A 20975-nucleotide genomic window follows, 5' to 3' on the forward strand; every position below is an offset into this window, starting at 1 on the left:
ATTATTTACTTAATTTGTGGAGCTTATCCTCAAAGATTATTTGGTTGAAAAATTATTTAAAAAGAATTAAAAGTTACAATGTTAAAATTTAAAAATTAATAAACTTCCAATAAAATACTATACTTATATACATTAATATATTAATGAAAAATTAAAAAACCCATAAAATACAGGAATTGGTCACTAATAACTTTTGAACATTTTTGTCCTTCTTGTCAAACATTTTGTCAAACAAACATTTTTGTCTCATTATACAGAAATTGAAGTCTTGACAAATTTTTCGATGTGATTTTTGCAACTTTCATTAAATTAAAAATAAACTGACTGATTAATGTTTTAAATAAAATTTTTCCTTTTTTTCCAATTATAATGTAATATAATGACTCAAATGGTGATTGCGGATCATTGATAATCAAATAAATAATAATAATTTTGGAAATAATAATTTATTCTACTGTAGCGTTTAATATAAATAATTGAATTGAATTTGAATTTATATTCATGCACTTATATATAAATAAAGCTTTTTATGAATCATGCAAGGACATCATTATAAAAAGCAAATAACATATGCACAGAGTGGTAAAAATATATATGTTTTTATAAACATTTATTTCAAAATAAAAAAATAGTTTCTTTTATTACATCTATGGAAAAGTGCAAAAAGAGTTAAAAATTAATTTAGGGGTTCATTGCAATTTAATTTTTATAACCCTTTATTACTAAAATTTTTATGGAGGTGCAATTGTTACAATCGGCATGAACCATAGGGGCAAAAGGAAAAAGGAGAATAGATGCATTTGAGCTGTGATGCTACTGTTGGATGTTGAAGATTACATGGAAGAAAATGACCAATGAAAAAGTGTTAATAAAGGATTGATGAGGTGCATTTTTACTAGGGTTTTAGACTAGGGTTTATTGAACAAACCAGACAGGAAGTTGGTGTAAAATTTTCATGGAAACAAAGAGATTAGCACAAGATAGAACTGCCTGTAGGAGGAAGCCTTCACAATCCTAGGATTGGTTACAACAAGAAGATGATTGAAACAGATAGAAAGAAGAAATACAATACAAGATAATTGTTGATTATTTGGTAATGTTTAAAAATAATCCTATATCTATAAATAAAAATGTATGCCCCTCACCAGAATGTAAAAATAGACATCATTCAGAATAGTTTGGTAGTCTAAGTTGTAGGCCGTTTAGCAATGAAGAGGAGCTGAAGAAAGTAATTATGTTATCTTTTATATAATCATATAGTAACTACAGAGTGATGTCCAGTTGAAGTTACTTATATTTTTTTCGTTGCACCAAGATTTGCTGGGGTTTGAACCCAGAAATAGTGGTAAAGCAGAGATACTATCACTTCACCATAGAAGTTACTTTTATGTGTTGGTAAAACTGAAATTTTTAAACCTTTATTTATATATTTTTGTTCCTTTTTTCTACTAAGGTAGAAAACTACTAAGGTAACCTTACGGTTACCTTACAGGTTTTCTTGAATCCTATACTATAAACTGAAAATCAAATTTTATGTCAGCAGAATTTGTATAAATTTTTGTATAATCCATTTGGCAGCAGAAACTGTCTTACTTGGGGTGGAATGTTGTATTCTTAAAGTAATGTGAGGTTATTCACAAATAGCATAATGCGTCTTTTGACCATTTTGGATTTAATTTTTTTTTAAATGTAGGTTTCAATATTACTATCTTTAATTTTTTTTTAAATGTAGGTTTCAATATTACTATCTTTAATTTTTTTTTTAAATGTAGGTTTCAATATTACTATCTTGATTGTGCTTTACACATTTTAATGATAAATGTAGATAAAAAAAAATTAGATCTTTCCCAGGAATTGAACTGAGAGCAACTGAGCAAGAAACTAGTGTGCTAATCACTATATCAGCATGTTACATTACAATTAGGTGGTAAGTTAATTCATACTCATTAACTTGTTATATGTTGGGTTTATGTATATATTATAAAATATCATGTAATTTTCAATATATTATTTAAGTAATTGTCATAAAAATGATCTTATGTTGGTAATATATTTAATGTTTGTCAACTTCTGGATTCAGACAGAATATGTATGTGTGTGTGTGTTCAAAGTAATATTACATTTTAATAAGTAGTTAAATGATAATACAGTCAGATCTCCCTAAATTGAACCTCCTTAATTCGAATAACTCCCTAAATCGAATTAAAAAACTTCCTTTATTGAAAAATTTTGAGGACTTTATCAAGGAATTTAAAAAAAAAATTTAAAACTACAGAAAAGATGTTGTGCATGAAATTATAGCAGGTGTTGAAAATGGCAGGAAAATGTGTATAACTGTGTTGTAGGCCACACGTTTTGTTGACAAAGCATGAAGGAATATCTGCCCAGAAACAGTTGTTAATTGCTTTAAAACTTGTGGATTTTCATCTGGAAACAATCAAGATGAATTTGTAGACCCTTTCTCAATTTAAGAAGAAGAATGGAGTGTAATTTGTAACTTAACGTTAGTATGGACAAAATTTCATTTGACTTGTTTGCACAATTTGATGATGATATTGCAGTTAGTGCCACTCCAACCGATAATGATACCATCTTGTCTGTGTCAGAATTCCGATGAAGAAGATGAAACAAGTAGAAATTACAATTGCAGCAAAAGACATAATAAATAACCTTTGAAAGTTTTGCAAATCTGCTTAAAGAAAACTCAAAAAAAATTACAGACTTTTCAAGAAATAATTAGAGGTATTGTACTGCATTTTATTTTTTTTTTAAGTTTTACATAATACTATACACATTTTGGCTTTTCTAATGTAATTTAGTACTGTAGTACATTATTATAGATTAATATAAATTTTTATTAATTATTTTACCTCTCTAAATAGAAAACTTCCTAAATCGAAAAAATATATTGGTCCCTTGAGATTCGAATTGGAGAGGTTTGATTGTACTTACAATACTTTTTTTTAAATTTCCATATTATTTAAAGTAATTATTTTAAAGTTTTTTTAAAGTAATTATTAATTGGTTTCTCTTGATAATGAAGTGACACATTTCCATTATCAACTTTAGCATTAAATAACTTTGAGATATAATCCCTTGATAAACACATAAAATTAAGAAATCAGTTTATTTATGTAATAAAACTATCACAATCTTAGTATCAAATATATTATTTCAAATTATTGACCCTCTTTCTTTTCCACGAGTGCATTATATTTTTTGTCAATAACTACTTTACCATGAAGTCGACCTATATTCTAGTGTCAAAAGTCAAATGTAATTAATTGTGGTTATTATAGTTCTTTCTTTTATATATATATATACTAATTTATGGCATTTGTTTACAATACTTTTCAGCCTTGTATTTCTTCTTATAGGTGTAACACTATCCTATTATTTTATTTAAAATAAATAACATTATGCAAAATAATAAACCTTAATTTACATAAACCTGTAAAGTTACTGTAGCACAGTTGGTATAAACACTAATATTAACACAGCCATTTTAATATTGTATTTTACACATAGTCTGAAGGAACTGTTATTGTTTCTGTTATGGAAGCTAATCGTGGTGGTTGTCTTCTTGGAGGGACTTCTACCATCTCCCATAGACCTGTTTGTGCTGGAATCTCATATGTCCTATCTGTATTAGATAAGTCTGAGTAATATGCACTACTTGGAGCCGAGGAAACCGGTTCGGATTCAGAAATGTATCCGGTATTTTGATATGCTGGTCTGTCGAGTTCTGCATAAAGCGCTTCACCTACTGCCGTATATGCTTCATCAAGAGTATAATGATTTGCAACTGGTGGAACGGATGGTACTGATGTTGCAATTGCTGGTGATTGTGGGCTTCTTCTTGTTAACCATGACCAAACACTACTGCCTTCTTTATTACCATTTCGCACTGGCACCATTTCTTTGTCCCCTTCACTTCTAGGATCTTCACCCAAATGTGATGCTTCATTACCACCATCTCTTCTTCTACTACCGCTTTCATTTCTTCTTCGTTGTCTTCTTCTTCCTAAGCACCAGAATCCTGCAAGAATTTATTCACAGTTAAATAGTTTTCATTAAAATTTATATTTTTGAACAATGAATTTATTTATGAATGTAATAATGATAATAGAATTATAAATAAAAAAAGTTTATGCTAGGTTGGATGTACATTGAATTGGATTTATCAGTTGAAATAGTTAAAATGCTTATGTTCAGATACAACACTTAGGTATAAATAAATTAGGATTATGTCTAGTTGATTAGATTTAAATATTAAAAGTTCTGATATATTGAAGTCTAAACAGAAGTTGTTATAAGCACTTATAGCTGTTACATGTTCAACATTTAAAGTGACTGATTGATATAAATTATTATTTACACTTATTTTATTTCTTTGTAACAAACATTTGAAATGTTTATATAAAATGTCTTTTGTTTTTGTTTACCTTACTGTAAATGCAAAATTAGATTTATTAGTCGTTTGAAAGCTATAGTACAACATGCATGGATGTGTATTTTGACATTTTTGGTATCCTTCAAGAACTTGAAGGATGAAATGCCAATTTCATAAATTTGGCATTTGTAAAACTTTCTGTGAACATCTGTTTAACTAGGATTAAATATTGTCTTGTTGAAACAAGATTTACATGAGCTATTTAGTTATCATTGTAAGAGTTGCATGCTGGTGACAGCTTGACAATTTGTCTCTAACTTAAGGAATAGTAAACAAATGGTTATTAGTGGGTGGAAACAAGGTACAAGCTACTTCTAAAAATGGCACAGCTGTACTTAAGAATAAAGTAGTTTCCAGTTTTCTTCTTTACAGAATTGAATATCTCTACATTCAACTTGTGCCTATTGAAATGGAAGAGATATCAGTCCTAAAGGAATTCTAATTTATACTTCTTATAATATAGATGCTTTACACATATCTCAGTTACAAGGGAGATTAATACAGATTAAAACAACAAATTAATGTAACTGTACTATACGGAAATAAACCATTATTTGAATGAACTGCTCTAATAGTTTGGGAAACAGTCTATATACAAAGTTACTACTTTGTCACTGTTTACAACAACCGCATTAAGCGAGAGGGAACAACCCAGTTGTTCCCTCTCAGAACAACTTTATAATTTATTCCACACCAGCTAAATTACTAAATCGATTTTTATAATGTTGATAAAAGCATATTAATTTCTGAAGTGTACCAGAGAAGTATTATAGCATTTTTATTTTAATGTGCTGTACCTCGTGCTAGAGAAATTATAATAATTTTGTAAAACACCTAATTGCTTAAAATGGTCAGTTACATAATATAAATATCAAATATTGAACTAAAGCAGGTGAACTGCTAATTAAATAAATTATACTAAGATGCAGCTAGTGTGAGTACTGGTTATGTAAAATTATGCAACATGCTTGACAAGTTCTGTTATTCTAATGAACCATGAACGCAGTTGTTCCCTCTTGCTTAATGCGGTTGTTTTAAACAGTGACAAAGTAGTAGCTTTGTGTATAGACTGTTAATTTTGATGACTCAAAGATAAGATATTGTTTTTGGCATAGGGGATCAATATATAATAATGGCACTTCAAATTTCAGAAATCACTGAGTAAATGTGATTGTATCGTAAGTTATGATTTCTGGTATTGAATGGCAATTCAAAGCCATAGTTATATCAACTAATTTTTTATAATCCATCTTGTTAATAATTTAATACCTCTAATTAGTGTTTAAAAAAGGTTTAATAAACAGACTTTAATGAAAACCTTTTATTATTTTAATATTAAAAATACTTGCTATATACTGAGTGTAATAAGTGGAAGCAGTTTTCTTTGATCCATCTATATTGAATATGCTACAATTCAATAAAAATAGACTATTTTCTGTTTAAATGTATTACTATTATCCAATAAGCTGCACTTCAATGGATCTTCCATTATCCACACAAATGTACATATATATTGTTATCTCTTACTGAGATAACAGGATAACTTACTATATATCTTACTGAGATAACCTTTTCTTATTGTTATTAGAACATACATAAAACTTATTTTTTCATTAGATATCATTGTATGTGTGAGTAAATAAAAATTTTAGATTTTTACGTAAAAAAACATTTTTGGGTAATGCAAAAATTACAAAAACTGTTTAATAACATTTTTATTATCACAATCTACTTTTGTTTTAAAGTAAAGAACTAATTATTAGCTTTTCGAATGCTAAATTTTTAATTTGATATTGTTATTGAACACAAAGTGATGTTTGTAATGCACAGTTATTTAATTTATTTTCTTCAGGACTGCTTATCTTCAAATCTCATTTATTTTTCAGTTCTTTTTGACTTGTTTAAGGCAGTTTCAAAAATTTTTTCACTTTAATCTACAAGACTTATTTGTTTATTAGTTAGTTATACTGTAAGATGAGCATCATTAGTAAGGTGGAAGAACTTCAAAATTAGTTATAACAAATAAGTAGAAAAAGAGTGAAGCTAAAAATTCAATGCCTCTGTTACTTTTCAGGTTCAAAGATACTCACCAGGTGGTGAGTAAGAAAATGGACTAACACATTGCTAAAGTTTTTGTAAAGAAAATTGCTTATTTATACAATTTTATATATATATATATATATATATATATATATATATATATATATATACAATTTGCACTCTTTTGAGCAATGTACTGGGCGACTTATTTTGTAATAGAAAAATTATATAAAAATTCATTTCATATGCATAAGATTTAACTAAATAATAAACATGCAAGCAAATGAAATGATAAAAGATCAAATTAAAAACCGTTATCACTTGGTTAAAAATTCGTATAAAATAAATAATATTAATAAAACTTACCTTGTGATTGATTTGATGATCCAGCTATTCTGCTGTAAAAGAGAGAAAAGTAAGGTTATTAAAATTGTATTATTTCTTTTGTAAATGTAATTAGAAATGGTAATGATATTTATTATATTTATATAGTTTTTTACTTCCTTGTACAAAGTAAAGGAAGTATTGTGATTGCAAAAAATTTGGTTTTCAGATTTCACTTTCCTTTTGATTGCAATTGACTGAACCAAAAGTGTCCAAAAAGCCCAAATTGCAGTAACAAGCCCGCATTGAGAGATTTGCAATGATATATCATAAGTGGTATTTATTTTCATTGGTTCCCGAGTTATGAGGTCTGTAAAATAATGAGACTAGTTCAGTAAAATTTTTTATTTTGCCACGCAATGCTTCAAACAGTTTTCTCCATTTTTCAGAGCAGTGTTGGAACTGAGAAACCAAATATCCTTCACAGATGGTCAGTTACATTTTTTTTTTTTTTCTAGTTTTCTACTGTTCCAGAATGGTGTCCTTTGAGGTATTTTTTTAAAGTTGGGAACATGAAAAAGTTGTAGGGAAATCAGGTAAATAAGGTGGTTAGGGAACTATAGGAATGTTTATCTTTGCCAAAAATTCATTAATTGAGAGTGCAGTGTGACAAGGTGCATTGTCATGATGCAGCATCCAGTTGTATTTGATGGCTGGTCTCGTAATAGCATTGTCCATAAGGAGTTTTTACCTACAGGACAGACTGTAAATCAATATGTTTGCCAAGAAATTCTTGAAAGACTGTGGGAAAGAGTTATCTGCAGCCATCAAAGACACTGCACTCTCAATTAATGACATGAAAGTTAAAGTATAAAATTGAGAGTTTGAAAAAAGTGAGCTAATTTTATTTGCTCACTAAGCTGTTCTTTCTTATATGCATTATTTTTAAAAGAGTACAATAGTGAAAATTGCTGTAAAAATTTTGTATTTATATTTTTTCATTACATGTCCATATCTATTAATTGATTTCTTAATTAAATATATTATAATAGGGTATCCCTCTATTTTTAAAAAAAATATGTTTATAGAAATGATCCTGAAAACCCTAACTATAAAGGCAAAATGTAATTAATATAATAATGCAATTTTTACTGCCTTTTTTTGATGGTTTCGGCTGACTGAATATTCATAATTACATTTATATTCAAGAAATCATTTATGCAATCAATGGATGAAAAAATTTGTACTGACTGCATTAGAAAGATTATGTATTTTTGTACCATTTTTTATGCCATTGATTTAATCTCATTGTTTAATGCAGCTTTGTTGCTCGATGAGTTTAGAGACAACATTGTATGAGAAATCTTAGGACTGTAGTGTGTAAAATTACGTAACTGTATGTTGGGGGATGGAAAAGAGATTTATGATGATTTCTATAGGGTCAATTTTTTAAAGGAGAATTTGATATTACTGCTAATAAAGTGAAATACTGTTGAATGGGTTGTACAATTGTTTTCAGAATTTCAGAAATGAAAAACGACAAATTTGTCGTTTTTCATTTTCGAACAATTCTGAAAACAATTGTACAACCCATTCATTACCTATCAAAGAAATTAGGTGCATGTAATGAAAAAAAAAAAAAACATGTAATTATCAGTTCAACATTTCATGTGTCGAAAATTCTTACTATGTTAGTTTGCTGATTAGTAGAAAGTTAAGTGAAAGACATAATAAACTAATACCAACTAATCTTGATAAAGATTAGGCTGTATGGGAGTATTTTAATTTTCTAGTGGTTGATATGTTAACTGACATGCTATTATAGAATTCATTCTTCATAATAAAAGGTTGAATTTATTCATTTGATAAGTTACTTAGTGTGCATCTATATTTTTATCTCGAATTTGTATTTATTTTATGATGTACAACAATAATTGTTAAGTATATTTATTAATTAAAATGATATCAATTATTTTGGTTATAAGCTATTAAAAATTTCAGTGAAACTGTAGCTGTTATTATCTAATTTGATTACTAGGTTGTTAAATGTTTATCTAACTTTACAGTTTTCAGTTTCTAGGATGATACTCCTAGTTTGTAATTATACTTTTCACCATTTAATTTCAGGTTGTTACTCTCTGGGATGCTAATTTATAGTTTTCAGTTGTCATTTTACCTAAGCCTCCATAGTTATTATTTACTGTTAAAAAAATTCTTTGTGTTCAATAAAAATAGAAAATGTTTTTAAGTTCTAATGAAGCTAATGAAATAGTGTAGTTCATTAGTGAAATTATAGCATAAAGCATACCCCTGTTCTTTCTAAACCCTTAGTATATTTAGAACTGAAACCTTTTAGGATACATTTTAAGATTAATAGAACAACAAATTAATATTACTTTTGGTCACTTTTAATTTTAACAATGTTACTTTTACAAATATAACATTTTTATGATTTTGCTCAATGTGGATCAATCGCATTTTTTTAAAACAACTAAGGTAAATTTTTGAAATCTGATGTAAACGATTTGTTTAACATAATTTAATTAAAAACAAGTATTGAATACAAAAATAAATTATTTTAAAAGAAAGTTGCATTTTTATGAGTTTGCTCATTTACAAAAAACTGGTACAGAAAACAATTAAATTATCAAATAAATAAAATAATTTGCCTGGCAACAGAACAATCAAAATGTATTTTGTGTATTTTTAATAAATGCTGTAATGGGCTGCTATATAAGGTTGATAAAATCTTATTTGCTATATATATATATTGTAAATATGGTGTTTTTAAATCTCAACTAGCTAAGGTTGATTAATTTTTAGTATAATGATAAAATTATCTTTGCTTTTCCATTTATGTAAAGAAGCAGTAAAATCATTATGGTCAATATGCTTATCTCAATCTTGTTTAAATCTTTGATTTTAGGTTGAACTTCTACCAATTATAAAAATTTGTTAGTAAATAAAACTGAAATTAGGTTGAACTTCTTCTACCAATTATAAAAATTTGTTAGTAAATAAAACTGAAATAGCTGCGTTTCAATTAATATTTCGGCAACACAGATATTCTATATAATCAATCTTTTATTCAATTTTTATCTATAACTGTACTATCTTTATCAAGGAAAAACTTAAGATAAAAAATGGTATTACTTACTTGCGACATTGTATGACTGTAACCATTATTATGGCTCCAAGTAATGCTGATATTAACGAAACTACTACTAATGTTAAAGTCCAAGATAATTGACTATTTGCATCTGATGCTGTAACATAAAAAATACATTTATAGTTAATATTTATCATTATGTTACATATTAATAATATATAAATATAATTAATCATTACAGACTAAAAAGAATCTTGAATGATCAGAAAAGATGATCAAAAAGATCAGAACACAGGAACAAAAATAAGTAGTGTATGACAAGTATTATTAGATATTAGGACACAAGCCAACATATGAACAACATAAATGTTAGTTTTCACCAGTTCAAAGAAAAAAGGGGTCTCAATCTGACTTGTAAGTAATGTTTTTTAATGTATACAACCTTGTTTTTATGTTATAATCGTAGCAGTTGTAGGTGACTTGATGATTGAAAGATTGGTGATATTCTGTTCCAAGTGATTTTCAGTTTGTTCATCACAGCGACTGGCTGTGTTGTAAAGGTCATTACTCATAGGAAAGAGTCTGATTGTCTCTTGCATCTTAGCTTTCGTTTTTCCTGTTTAGCCTCTGGATAGTACTTCAGAGGATGAATGACGATGATATGTATGAGTGTAAATGAAGTGTAGTCGATGTGTGGTTAATTGAAACCCAACCACCAAAGAACACCTACGATCTAGTATTCAAATCTGTATAAAAATAACTGACTTTACCTGACTTTAACTGACTTTACGCTGGAACTCTCGAAATCAGCTGATTTAGGAAGACGCGTTCACCACTAGATCAACCCGGTGGGTTTCTTGCATCTTAGCTGCTCGCAATATATGAACTGTTTTAATTAGCAAGGAATTACTTATTTAAGCAAATTTTGTCCAAACAATTGAGTAGAAGATTTTAGAAATAAAAATTACTTGATGTATATCGATCAGAAGATATATTTTTTTGTTATCATTGCTTAATATTGGACTGTTGTGGCATTACGTTGCAGTGAAGCCACTGTAATATTGAATATATCCTTGCATGAAAATTCAAGAAAATTGATTGGACAAAATTGACCCCAAAATATGCTGCTTCATACACAAGTCTCTGTAGAAAATTTCATCAAAATCGATTTATCCAGTCAAAAGTTATCAAGCTTCAAACGGGCCCACGTACGTACGCAAGTGAAAGAATGGAAAAAATACAATAATATTTACCTCTATAAAACCAGACATCAGGGTTAAGTTTATTTATTACTCAATATAATTCTTCGGCTTACGAAAAAGGGTCTTCATATGTTTACTTTACTTATGTATTGTAATAGTGATACATATTATGTATTGTAATAGTGAACCATTTTGAAAAAATTTTCTTTCATCGAAAAAATTTTGCGCTGTCGATAAATTTTTAAATAATGCTATTAAAAAATTAAAAGACTCCCATCCCATTTAACGTTGTACATAATTATGCGCTCAAATAATTTTCAATAACGTCTTCTGAGTTGTGAATTATTTTGTAGTTATTTTTTACATTTAGTATCTTCAATTTTTTACGTATTTATCTAAACGTTATTTCATATATTTATTTTAAATAATGTGGACTTTGATCACTTCTATTTTTATCTTTAATTAATTATGCATATTTCTGATGTGACTTAAGGTGTATTATATGTCGTTCAGAATAACAGATTTATTTATGTACGTTTATACGTACATTTACAATTTATTAGTTTAAAAATATAAGTAAAAAATACGTACATTTACAATTTATTAGTTTAAAAATATAAGTAAATACGTACATTTACAATTTATTAGTTTAAAAATATAAGTAAAAATTGTAAAAAAATAATAACAATGATAATAGCAATAATCGACAATAATGAAACAAGTAGTAAAAATAGTAATCAAAACCACAATAATCATCAGAATAATGATGATAACAGCAAACAGTAAGACCCAGAAGGGCCGAAGCATGACGCCCGCGGGTATGTGGGAGTTGAACCCACTAAACCAAAAACTGTACCTTATCCCCAGTCTAGGAACCGGATTGACCAAAAAGCATGCGCAGCATCCAAACAAGTCTCTTAGCGGGGATACATCGTACAGTGTGATACTCCAATGCCGTCCGCTTCAATGCCACCAAAAGGTGACTGTTCCACGGAGGGGTATCGCGCACGGGAGATCTGGTGCCTCGGGAGCGTCATTACGACCATCCAACCGCTCTTGAGCGTTCCGCTGCCAGGCTGATCTCTCTCCCGGGTCAATCGGCCCCGCATCGCCATCCAGATTTTCATGAGGCCTTTATGGCGTCTTCTTGGTAGCCGGCATCTTTGCCCTTGGCGACCAGTGCTATGCTAAAAACCAAATCATCTGATGCACGCTTCTCGGTTCTCACATCGCAATATTTCGTATTTTTAATGGTATTGAAAACCAATGTCTTCTACATCAACGCATTCGAAGTGCGGTAAAAAATTTATACTGGTAAAATTATTATGCGGTAAAGTATTTATTCTCAGGTAGATAAATAATGAAAACCAGAATTCAGTTCCATTAACAAAAGACATTAGCACGTTAACACTTTTGACCTCTAGTCTTGTATTGACAATTGATCTTTATGAATGAAATTTAGTACTTTATCTCTTTCACTTAGTCTTACAGTAAGTCACTGAACCATTTCTTGTAACGGCACCTTAATCGCGTCGTACATAATTCACTAGAAATTCGCTTTGTCACTGACCACGCAGAATACTTTCCCGACTGACATCTCGCGTCTCGCTTAAACTGGTTTCACAGACTCGCATCATAACGTCTCACGTGGATTGATTTCGCAGAAATCACATCGCAGATTCTCCTCGCGGGACTGACTTCAAATGGTCTTCTCCGGAGTATTTACACTTCTACCATTTTTACTGCCGGATCAGACCCAATTCGAAGCGTGAGAATGATCGACCGCATTCCTACCATGGTCCGGTAACTCACGAAAGAACATGTTTAGGTATGTCAGTATGCAGTATTACAAAGTACCATTGTTAAACTGATCTGTTACGTTTATTTTCTACTACTTTATTCTTAATTTAGGAATCCGTTACTGTGGTCCGTTATACCGGTCTTTTTGACAACGAATAAAATACTTCTTCATACGATATATTTCTTGTTAAATACTTACAATAATTTTATATTTTAATATAGCCAACAATTTTTATTTTTAGATTTATTGTGGTGGGATGGGGGCTTTTATCTCTTGGCTACATTTTATTTATTTTTATCACAGAAAGATGCTCTAGTTTAATGCAATATGGAAAGTTCGTAAAGCTCATTATTACTGTTTAGTCATATTATTTCTGAGAATTCAGAGAATATTGTATTGACACAACTTAATGTGATGTTTCTTTTTCTACTCGTGTTGCACTCATATGCATTTGAAATTGGGTGTAGGCTGTTTTAAAAAAAGATGTATGTGTATATGTATGTATGTGTATGTGAAAAAATGTATGATTTAAAAAAATAATAATTTGAAACATTTTACATTAATAATAAATAATTTCTTTTACATACACCGTTGTACCCTTAGTGTTAAAGAATCCACACATAGAATTGAAAGATAAGGAGTCTGTGAATGATTTAGAGGAAATGATGTAAACGTTTTTGTAGTAACACCTATATCGTTTTGTAAAGCCTGAAGCTTGTAGCCGTCGGTAAGGATGTGTGGGTGTGTCTAACTGACCTTATATATTCTTTCTATACATTGTTATTTAACTAATAACCGGCTGGTGTGAATTGGCTCCACGCCGGCCAATTCACACCAGAAATATTTTTTTGTTGACGTATTGGTTTGGTACATACATAAAAGTTAACATATAAGAAATTCCACCTTTTGTGTCGGTTAGTCTTTGTAATTTTTCCCCTTTCAAAGCGGTTTCTTTTATCTACTCTGTTACTACTACGTTTTAAAAATAGGTATTAAGGCGTTTTGTTTTTAATTAATCTGTTTTAAATTATTCGTTTTAAAATATATATTTTTTTAAAGTATCTTTAAATACTTTATTACGACACCTTTATCTTTCCTATTTCTATTTATCTTTACTCGATCCCTAAATTTTCTAATTTTCTTGTTTTTTTGTTGTTTAGTCTCATTACATTGCTTTCATGTTATAGAGCTAAAATCATCTGTTATAGAGCTATATAGTCAATCCACTGAAGATTCAACGATTTCTAACCTTACGTTTTATTAAATCGAAGTACTTTCTGTATATTTTTGTTTTCCTTTCTACTTATTAACGATTTAGTAGTGACTGCCCCTATTTTTCGAGTAACCTTGTTATTCTAAGTTTAAGACATTCAGTGTCTTGCCTTGTAGAGCGTCCGGGAACGCTTCTGAACTACGGAGAATTTAAGAAAAGTGTTGTTTTTCAATGACTAAGTTTTATATATTAAAGACTATTTAATGATCAATTGAAAATTTGATGTTTGCTGACCGCCTATTTTGTTGTGGTCTTTCAGTGACTGAGTTTTATATATTAAAGACTATTTAATGATCAATTGAAAATTTGATTTGAACAACTCTGACAATTTACTGCGTGCTATGTAAGTATACGGAGCTATACGAGATTTTAACTCTTCCACCCGTCCTATCAATTTATCTCTCTTGCACACAATGTGTACAGCTATACGCCGCCCGCTATACTTAATCGTCTCCGCTAATGCAGAAATTCATGTACACCTTTGTAGTTTTTCATTTATGGTCCGTCTGTTCTTTGGCAATTTTTTTTTCATCCTGATGTGTAACAGTATAACAGTATGTTCGGCTGTATGAAGCAGTCGTCTACGAGAAGCATAATAAAGATGGGATGGGTGCTAGTAAAGATGACAAAAAATATAACTTTCATGAAAATGCTAATTTGAAAAATGCATGAGTATTTTCGTGTGATCTGGAATCTTCCCTTTAAAATACTTTATGGAGGCGCGCGTACGTGAATGAACTTTGTTTATATTCGTTCTAATATTAACTAAGTTAAACAGTGTATGTAATTGGAAGACACTGATAAATAAAAATAACTTGCAGGGCTAAAACACGTGCAAAGATTTTTAATTTTTTTCTTGTCAGATGAATTAATTCACCACAGAAGGTTACAGAGAAGCTTTTAGGTGGGAATATGGATCGTGGATTTTTTAGCGTGTGAAAAATTTCATGCCTGATCGGGACTCGAACCCAGCAATCCCGGAATGAAAGGCCGAGACGCTACCACTCCGCTACGGAAATCGGTAAATTTGTCGTTAAACATCAATAAATTATTAAAATTCTATGAAAATTTAATTGAGAATTTTAGTTTTTAAATATTTGAAAATAATGGTTTTCCTATTACGCTACGTAAAAAATCGATAGTATATTTGCAGACAAAGAGAAATTTAACAGAAAACAAAAAATTTAACAGAAAACAAAAAATAACTGTAGTAAATTCCATTCTGCAATCAGAGTACATGTATAAATTCTGCTGAAAGAGACGATAAGAAAGCTTGTTCTCAGCCGTCTTCTTTTGAAGACGGCTGAGTGATTAAATATTATAAAGAATAGGCGACGTCATATTACTACTGTGCATTTAATGCGAGTTTATTACGTATATTTAAACTAATGGACAGAACTGGAAGATATTTTAGTTAATACTGTTGCCGAAATTGTCAGAATTCATACATTCTACCCTAATCCGACAATTCTAGAATTCTATCTAGATATTTTTTCCTTCTTTTTTAATCATGAGTAATAAAAGTAACGTTTAGGGGAAATTATGAATTGTATACAATTCTAGAATTCTATCTAGTTATTTTTTCCTTCTTTTTTAATCATGAGTAATAAAAAGTAACGTTTAGGGGAAATTATGAATTGTATACAATTCTAGAATTCTATCTAGTTATTTTTTCCTTCTTTTTTAATCATGAGTAATAAAAGTAACGTTTAGGGGAAATTATGAATTGTGAAATTATGAATTATGAATTGTATACAATTCTAGAATTCTATCTAGATATTTTTTCCTTCTTTTTTAATCATGAGTAATAAAAGTAACGTTTAGGGGAAATTATGAATTGTATACAATTCTAGAATTCTATCTTGTTATTTTTTTCCTTCTTTTTTAATCATGAGTAATTAGGGGAAATTATGAATTGTGAAATTATGAATTATGAATTGTTATACAATTCTAGAATTCTATCTAGATATTTTTTCCTTCTTTTTTAATCATGAGTAATAAAAGTAACGTTTAGGGGAAATTATGAATTGTATACAATTCTAGAATTCTATCTAGTTATTTTTTCCTTCTTTTTTAATCATGAGTAATAAAAGTAACGTTTAGGGGAAATTATGAATTGTGAAATTATGAATTGTTATACAATTCTAGAATTCTATCTAGATATTTTTTCCTTCTTTTTTAATCATGAGTAATAAAAGTAACGTTTAGGGGAAATTATGAATTGTGAAATTATGAATTATGAATTGTATACAATTCTAGAATTCTATCTAGTTATTTTTTCCTTCTTTTTTAATCATGAGTAATAAAAGTAACGTTTAGGGGAAATTACGAATTGTATACAATTCTAGAATTCTATCTAGTTATTTTTTCCTTCTTTTTTAATCATGAGTAATAAGAGTAACGTTTAGGGGAAATTACGAATTTTATACAATTCTAGAATTCTATCTAGATATTTTTTCCTTCTTTTTTAATCATGAGTAATAAAAGTAACGTTTAGGGGAAATTACGAATTGTATACAATTCTAGAATTCTATCTAGTTATTTTTTCCTTCTTTTTTAATCATGAGTAATAAGAGTAACGTTTAGGGGAAATTATGAATTTTATATAATTCCAGAATTCTATCTAGATATTTTTTCCTTCTTTTTTAATCATGAGTAATAAAAGTAACGTTTAGGGGAAATTATGAATTGTGAAATTATGAATTATGAATTGTATACAATTCTAGAATTCTATCTAGATATTTTTTCCTTCTTTTTTAATCATGAGTAATAAAAGTAACGTTTAGGGGAAATTATGAATTGTATACAATTCTAGAATTCTATCTTGTTATTTTTTCCTTCTTTTTTAATCATGAGTAATAAAAGTAACGTTTAGGGGAAATTATGAATTGTGAAATTATGAATTATGAATTGTATACAATTCTAGAATTCTATCTAGATATTTTTTCCTTCTTTTTTAATCATGAGTAATAAAAGTAACGTTTAGGGGAAATTATGAATTGTATACAATTCTAGAATTCTATCTAGTTATTTTTTCCTTCTTTTTTAATCATGAGTAATAAAAGTAACGTTTAGGGGAAATTATGAATTGTGAAATTATGAATTATGAATTGTATACAATTCTAGAATTCTATCTAGATATTTTTTCCTTCTTTTTTAATCATGAGTAATAAAAGTAACGTTTAGGGGAAATTATGAATTGTATGCAATTCTAGAATTCTATCTTGTTATTTTTTCCTTCTTTTTTAATCATGAGTAATTAGGGGAAATTATGAATTGTGAAATTATGAATTATGAATTTATGAATTATGAATTGTTATACAATTCTAGAATTCTATCTAGATATTTTTTCCTTCTTTTTTAATCATGAGTAATAAAAGTAACGTTTAGGGGAAATTATGAATTGTATACAATTCTAGAATTCTATCTAGTTATTTTTTCCTTCTTTTTTAATCATGAGTAATAAAAGTAACGTTTAGGGGAAATTATGAATTGTGAAATTATGAATTGTTATACAATTCTAGAATTCTATCTAGATATTTTTTCCTTCTTTTTTAATCATGAGTAATAAAAGTAACGTTTAGGGGAAATTATGAATTGTGAAATTATGAATTATGAATTGTATACAATTCTAGAATTCTATCTAGTTATTTTTTCCTTCTTTTTTAATCATGAGTAATAAAAGTAACGTTTAGGGGAAATTACGAATTGTATACAATTCTAGAATTCTATCTAGTTATTTTTTCCTTCTTTTTTAATCATGAGTAATAAGAGTAACGTTTAGGGGAAATTACGAATTTTATACAATTCTAGAATTCTATCTAGATATTTTTTCCTTCTTTTTTAATCATGAGTAATAAAAGTAACGTTTAGGGGAAATTACGAATTTTATACAATTCTAGAATTCTATCTAGATATTTTTTCCTTCTTTTTTAATCATGAGTAATAAAAGTAACGTTTAGGGGAAATTACGAATTGTATACAATTCTAGAATTCTATCTAGTTATTTTTTCCTTCTTTTTTAATCATGAGTAATAAGAGTAACGTTTAGGGGAAATTATGAATTTTATATAATTCCAGAATTCTATCTAGATATTTTTTCCTTCTTTTTTAATCATGAGTAATAAAAGTAACGTTTAGGGGAAATTATGAATTGTGAAATTATGAATTATGAATTGTATACAATTCTAGAATTCTATCTAGATATTTTTTCCTTCTTTTTTAATCATGAGTAATAAAAGTAACGTTTAGGGGAAATTACGAATTGTATACAATTCTAGAATTCTATCTAGTTATTTTTTCCTTCTTTTTTAATCATGAGTAATAAGAGTAACGTTTAGGGGAAATTATGAATTTTATATAATTCCAGAATTCTATCTAGATATTTTTTCCTTCTTTTTTAATCATGAGTAATAAAAGTAACGTTTAGGGGAAATTATGAATTGTGAAATTATGAATTATGAATTGTATACAATTCTAGAATTCTATCTAGATATTTTTTCCTTCTTTTTTAATCATGAGTAATAAAAGTAACGTTTAGGGGAAATTATGAATTGTATACAATTCTAGAATTCTATCTTGTTATTTTTTCCTTCTTTTTTAATCATGAGTAATTAGGGGAAATTATGAATTATGAATTGTTATACAATTCTAGAATTCTATCTAGATATTTTTTCCTTCTTTTTTAATCATGAGTAATAAAAGTAACGTTTAGGGGAAATTATGAATTGTATACAATTCTAGAATTCTATCTAGTTATTTTTTCCTTCTTTTTTAATCATGAGTAATAAAAGTAACGTTTAGGGGAAATTATGAATTGTGAAATTATGAATTGTTATACAATTCTAGAATTCTATCTAGATATTTTTTCCTTCTTTTTTAATCATGAGTAATAAAAGTAACGTTTAGGGGAAATTATGAATTGTGAAATTATGAATTATGAATTGTATACAATTCTAGAATTCTATCTAGTTATTTTTTCCTTCTTTTTTAATCATGAGTAATAAAAGTAACGTTTAGGGGAAATTACGAATTGTATACAATTCTAGAATTCTATCTAGATATTTTTTCCTTCTTTTTTAATCATGAGTAATAAAAGTAACGTTTAGGGGAAATTACGAATTGTATACAATTCTAGAATTCTATCTAGTTATTTTTTCCTTCTTTTTTAATCATGAGTAATAAGAGTAACGTTTAGGGGAAATTATGAATTTTATATAATTCCAGAATTCTATCTAGATATTTTTTCCTTCTTTTTTAATCATGAGTAATAAAAGTAACGTTTAGGGGAAATTATGAATTGTATACAATTCTAGAATTCTATCTTGTTATTTTTTCCTTCTTTTTTAATCATGAGTAATTAGGGGAAATTATGAATTGTGAAATTATGAATTATGAATTGTTATACAATTCTAGAATTCTATCTAGATATTTTTTCCTTCTTTTTTAATCATGAGTAATAAAAGTAACGTTTAGGGGAAATTATGAATTGTATACAATTCTAGAATTCTATCTAGTTATTTTTTCCTTCTTTTTTAATCATGAGTAATAAAAGTAACGTTTAGGGGAAATTATGAATTGTGAAATTATGAATTGTTATACAATTCTAGAATTCTATCTAGATATTTTTTCCTTCTTTTTTAATCATGAGTAATAAAAGTAACGTTTAGGGGAAATTATGAATTGTGAAATTATGAATTATGAATTGTATACAATTCTAGAATTCTATCTAGTTATTTTTTCCTTCTTTTTTAATCATGAGTAATAAAAGTAACGTTTAGGGGAAATTACGAATTGTATACAATTCTAGAATTCTATCTAGTTATTTTTTCCTTCTTTTTTAATCATGAGTAATAAGAGTAACGTTTAGGGGAAATTACGAATTTTATACAATTCTAGAATTCTATCTAGATATTTTTTCCTTCTTTTTTAATCATGAGTAATAAAAGTAACGTTTAGGGGAAATTACGAATTTTATACAATTCTAGAATTCTATCTAGATATTTTTTCCTTCTTTTTTAATCATGAGTAATAAAAGTAACGTTTAGGGGAAATTACGAATTGTATACAATTCTAGAATTCTATCTAGTTATTTTTTCCTTCTTTTTTAATCATGAGTAATAAGAGTAACGTTTAGGGGAAATTATGAATTTTATATAATTCCAGAATTCTATCTAGATATTTTTTCCTTCTTTTTTAATCATGAGTAATAAAAGTAACGTTTAGGGGAAATTATGAATTGTATTTATTTTTTTTAATGCTTTGTAAGCATTTTGTAATGCTTTGTAAGTAGTAAGGAAGTACTTACTACTTACTTTGTTGTACTACTTCGTACTTTTTTTTTAATTTACTTTTAAAGAAATACAACGAACCTGCATTATTTTCTAATCGTGGTGGTCCCGGAAGTTCTGATCTAGCCCATGTACATAAATCACATGTGGTCAGTCCATCTGGTTGTACAAAATCATCTTCAAGGAATGGTGGCCTTGGAGGTGGCGGTAAAAAATCCCCTGGGGGTGGCGACCATTCCCATTGCCATTCATCCACTTCTTCCCATTCTTCTGCTGTCTGGTTTTCCGCCATCCCCTAATAAAAATAAAAATATAATTATATAATGAAACTTATTGAACTAAATATATACATGAATCTAAGAACGGAATTTATTGTTGAATTTATAAAATTTGTGTAATACGCGTATTATGTTAAAATAAACTTGTGTATAATGATACTCAAAGGTTAAATGTTCGAATAGATTTTTTCTGTTTAAACATTTT

At 28.1% G+C, this 20975-nt stretch overlaps 1 protein-coding gene across 3 annotated transcripts in view; it reads right to left on the reverse strand.

The window, feature by feature from the left end:
- Positions 1-589: 589 nt before the first annotated feature.
- LOC142329286 (uncharacterized) overlaps positions 590-20975 on the reverse strand; it is a 365502-nt gene continuing 345116 nt past the window's right edge. For all 3 annotated transcript variants that reach the window (XM_075373729.1, XM_075373730.1, XM_075373731.1), the window contains 4 exons: positions 20574-20787; positions 9975-10083; positions 6860-6891; positions 590-4039 (listed from right to left, as the gene is read on the reverse strand). In XM_075373729.1, the coding sequence (XP_075229844.1) occupies positions 3519-4039; positions 6860-6891; positions 9975-10083; positions 20574-20784 (873 nt within the window). In that variant the 5' untranslated portion in view covers positions 20785-20787 and the 3' untranslated portion in view covers positions 590-3518. The remainder of the gene's footprint in view (positions 4040-6859; positions 6892-9974; positions 10084-20573; positions 20788-20975) is intronic.

The sequence above is a fragment of the Lycorma delicatula genome, chromosome 8 (genome assembly GCF_047948215.1).
Source record: "Lycorma delicatula isolate Av1 chromosome 8, ASM4794821v1, whole genome shotgun sequence".
Classification (NCBI taxonomy): domain Eukaryota; kingdom Metazoa; phylum Arthropoda; class Insecta; order Hemiptera; family Fulgoridae; genus Lycorma; species Lycorma delicatula.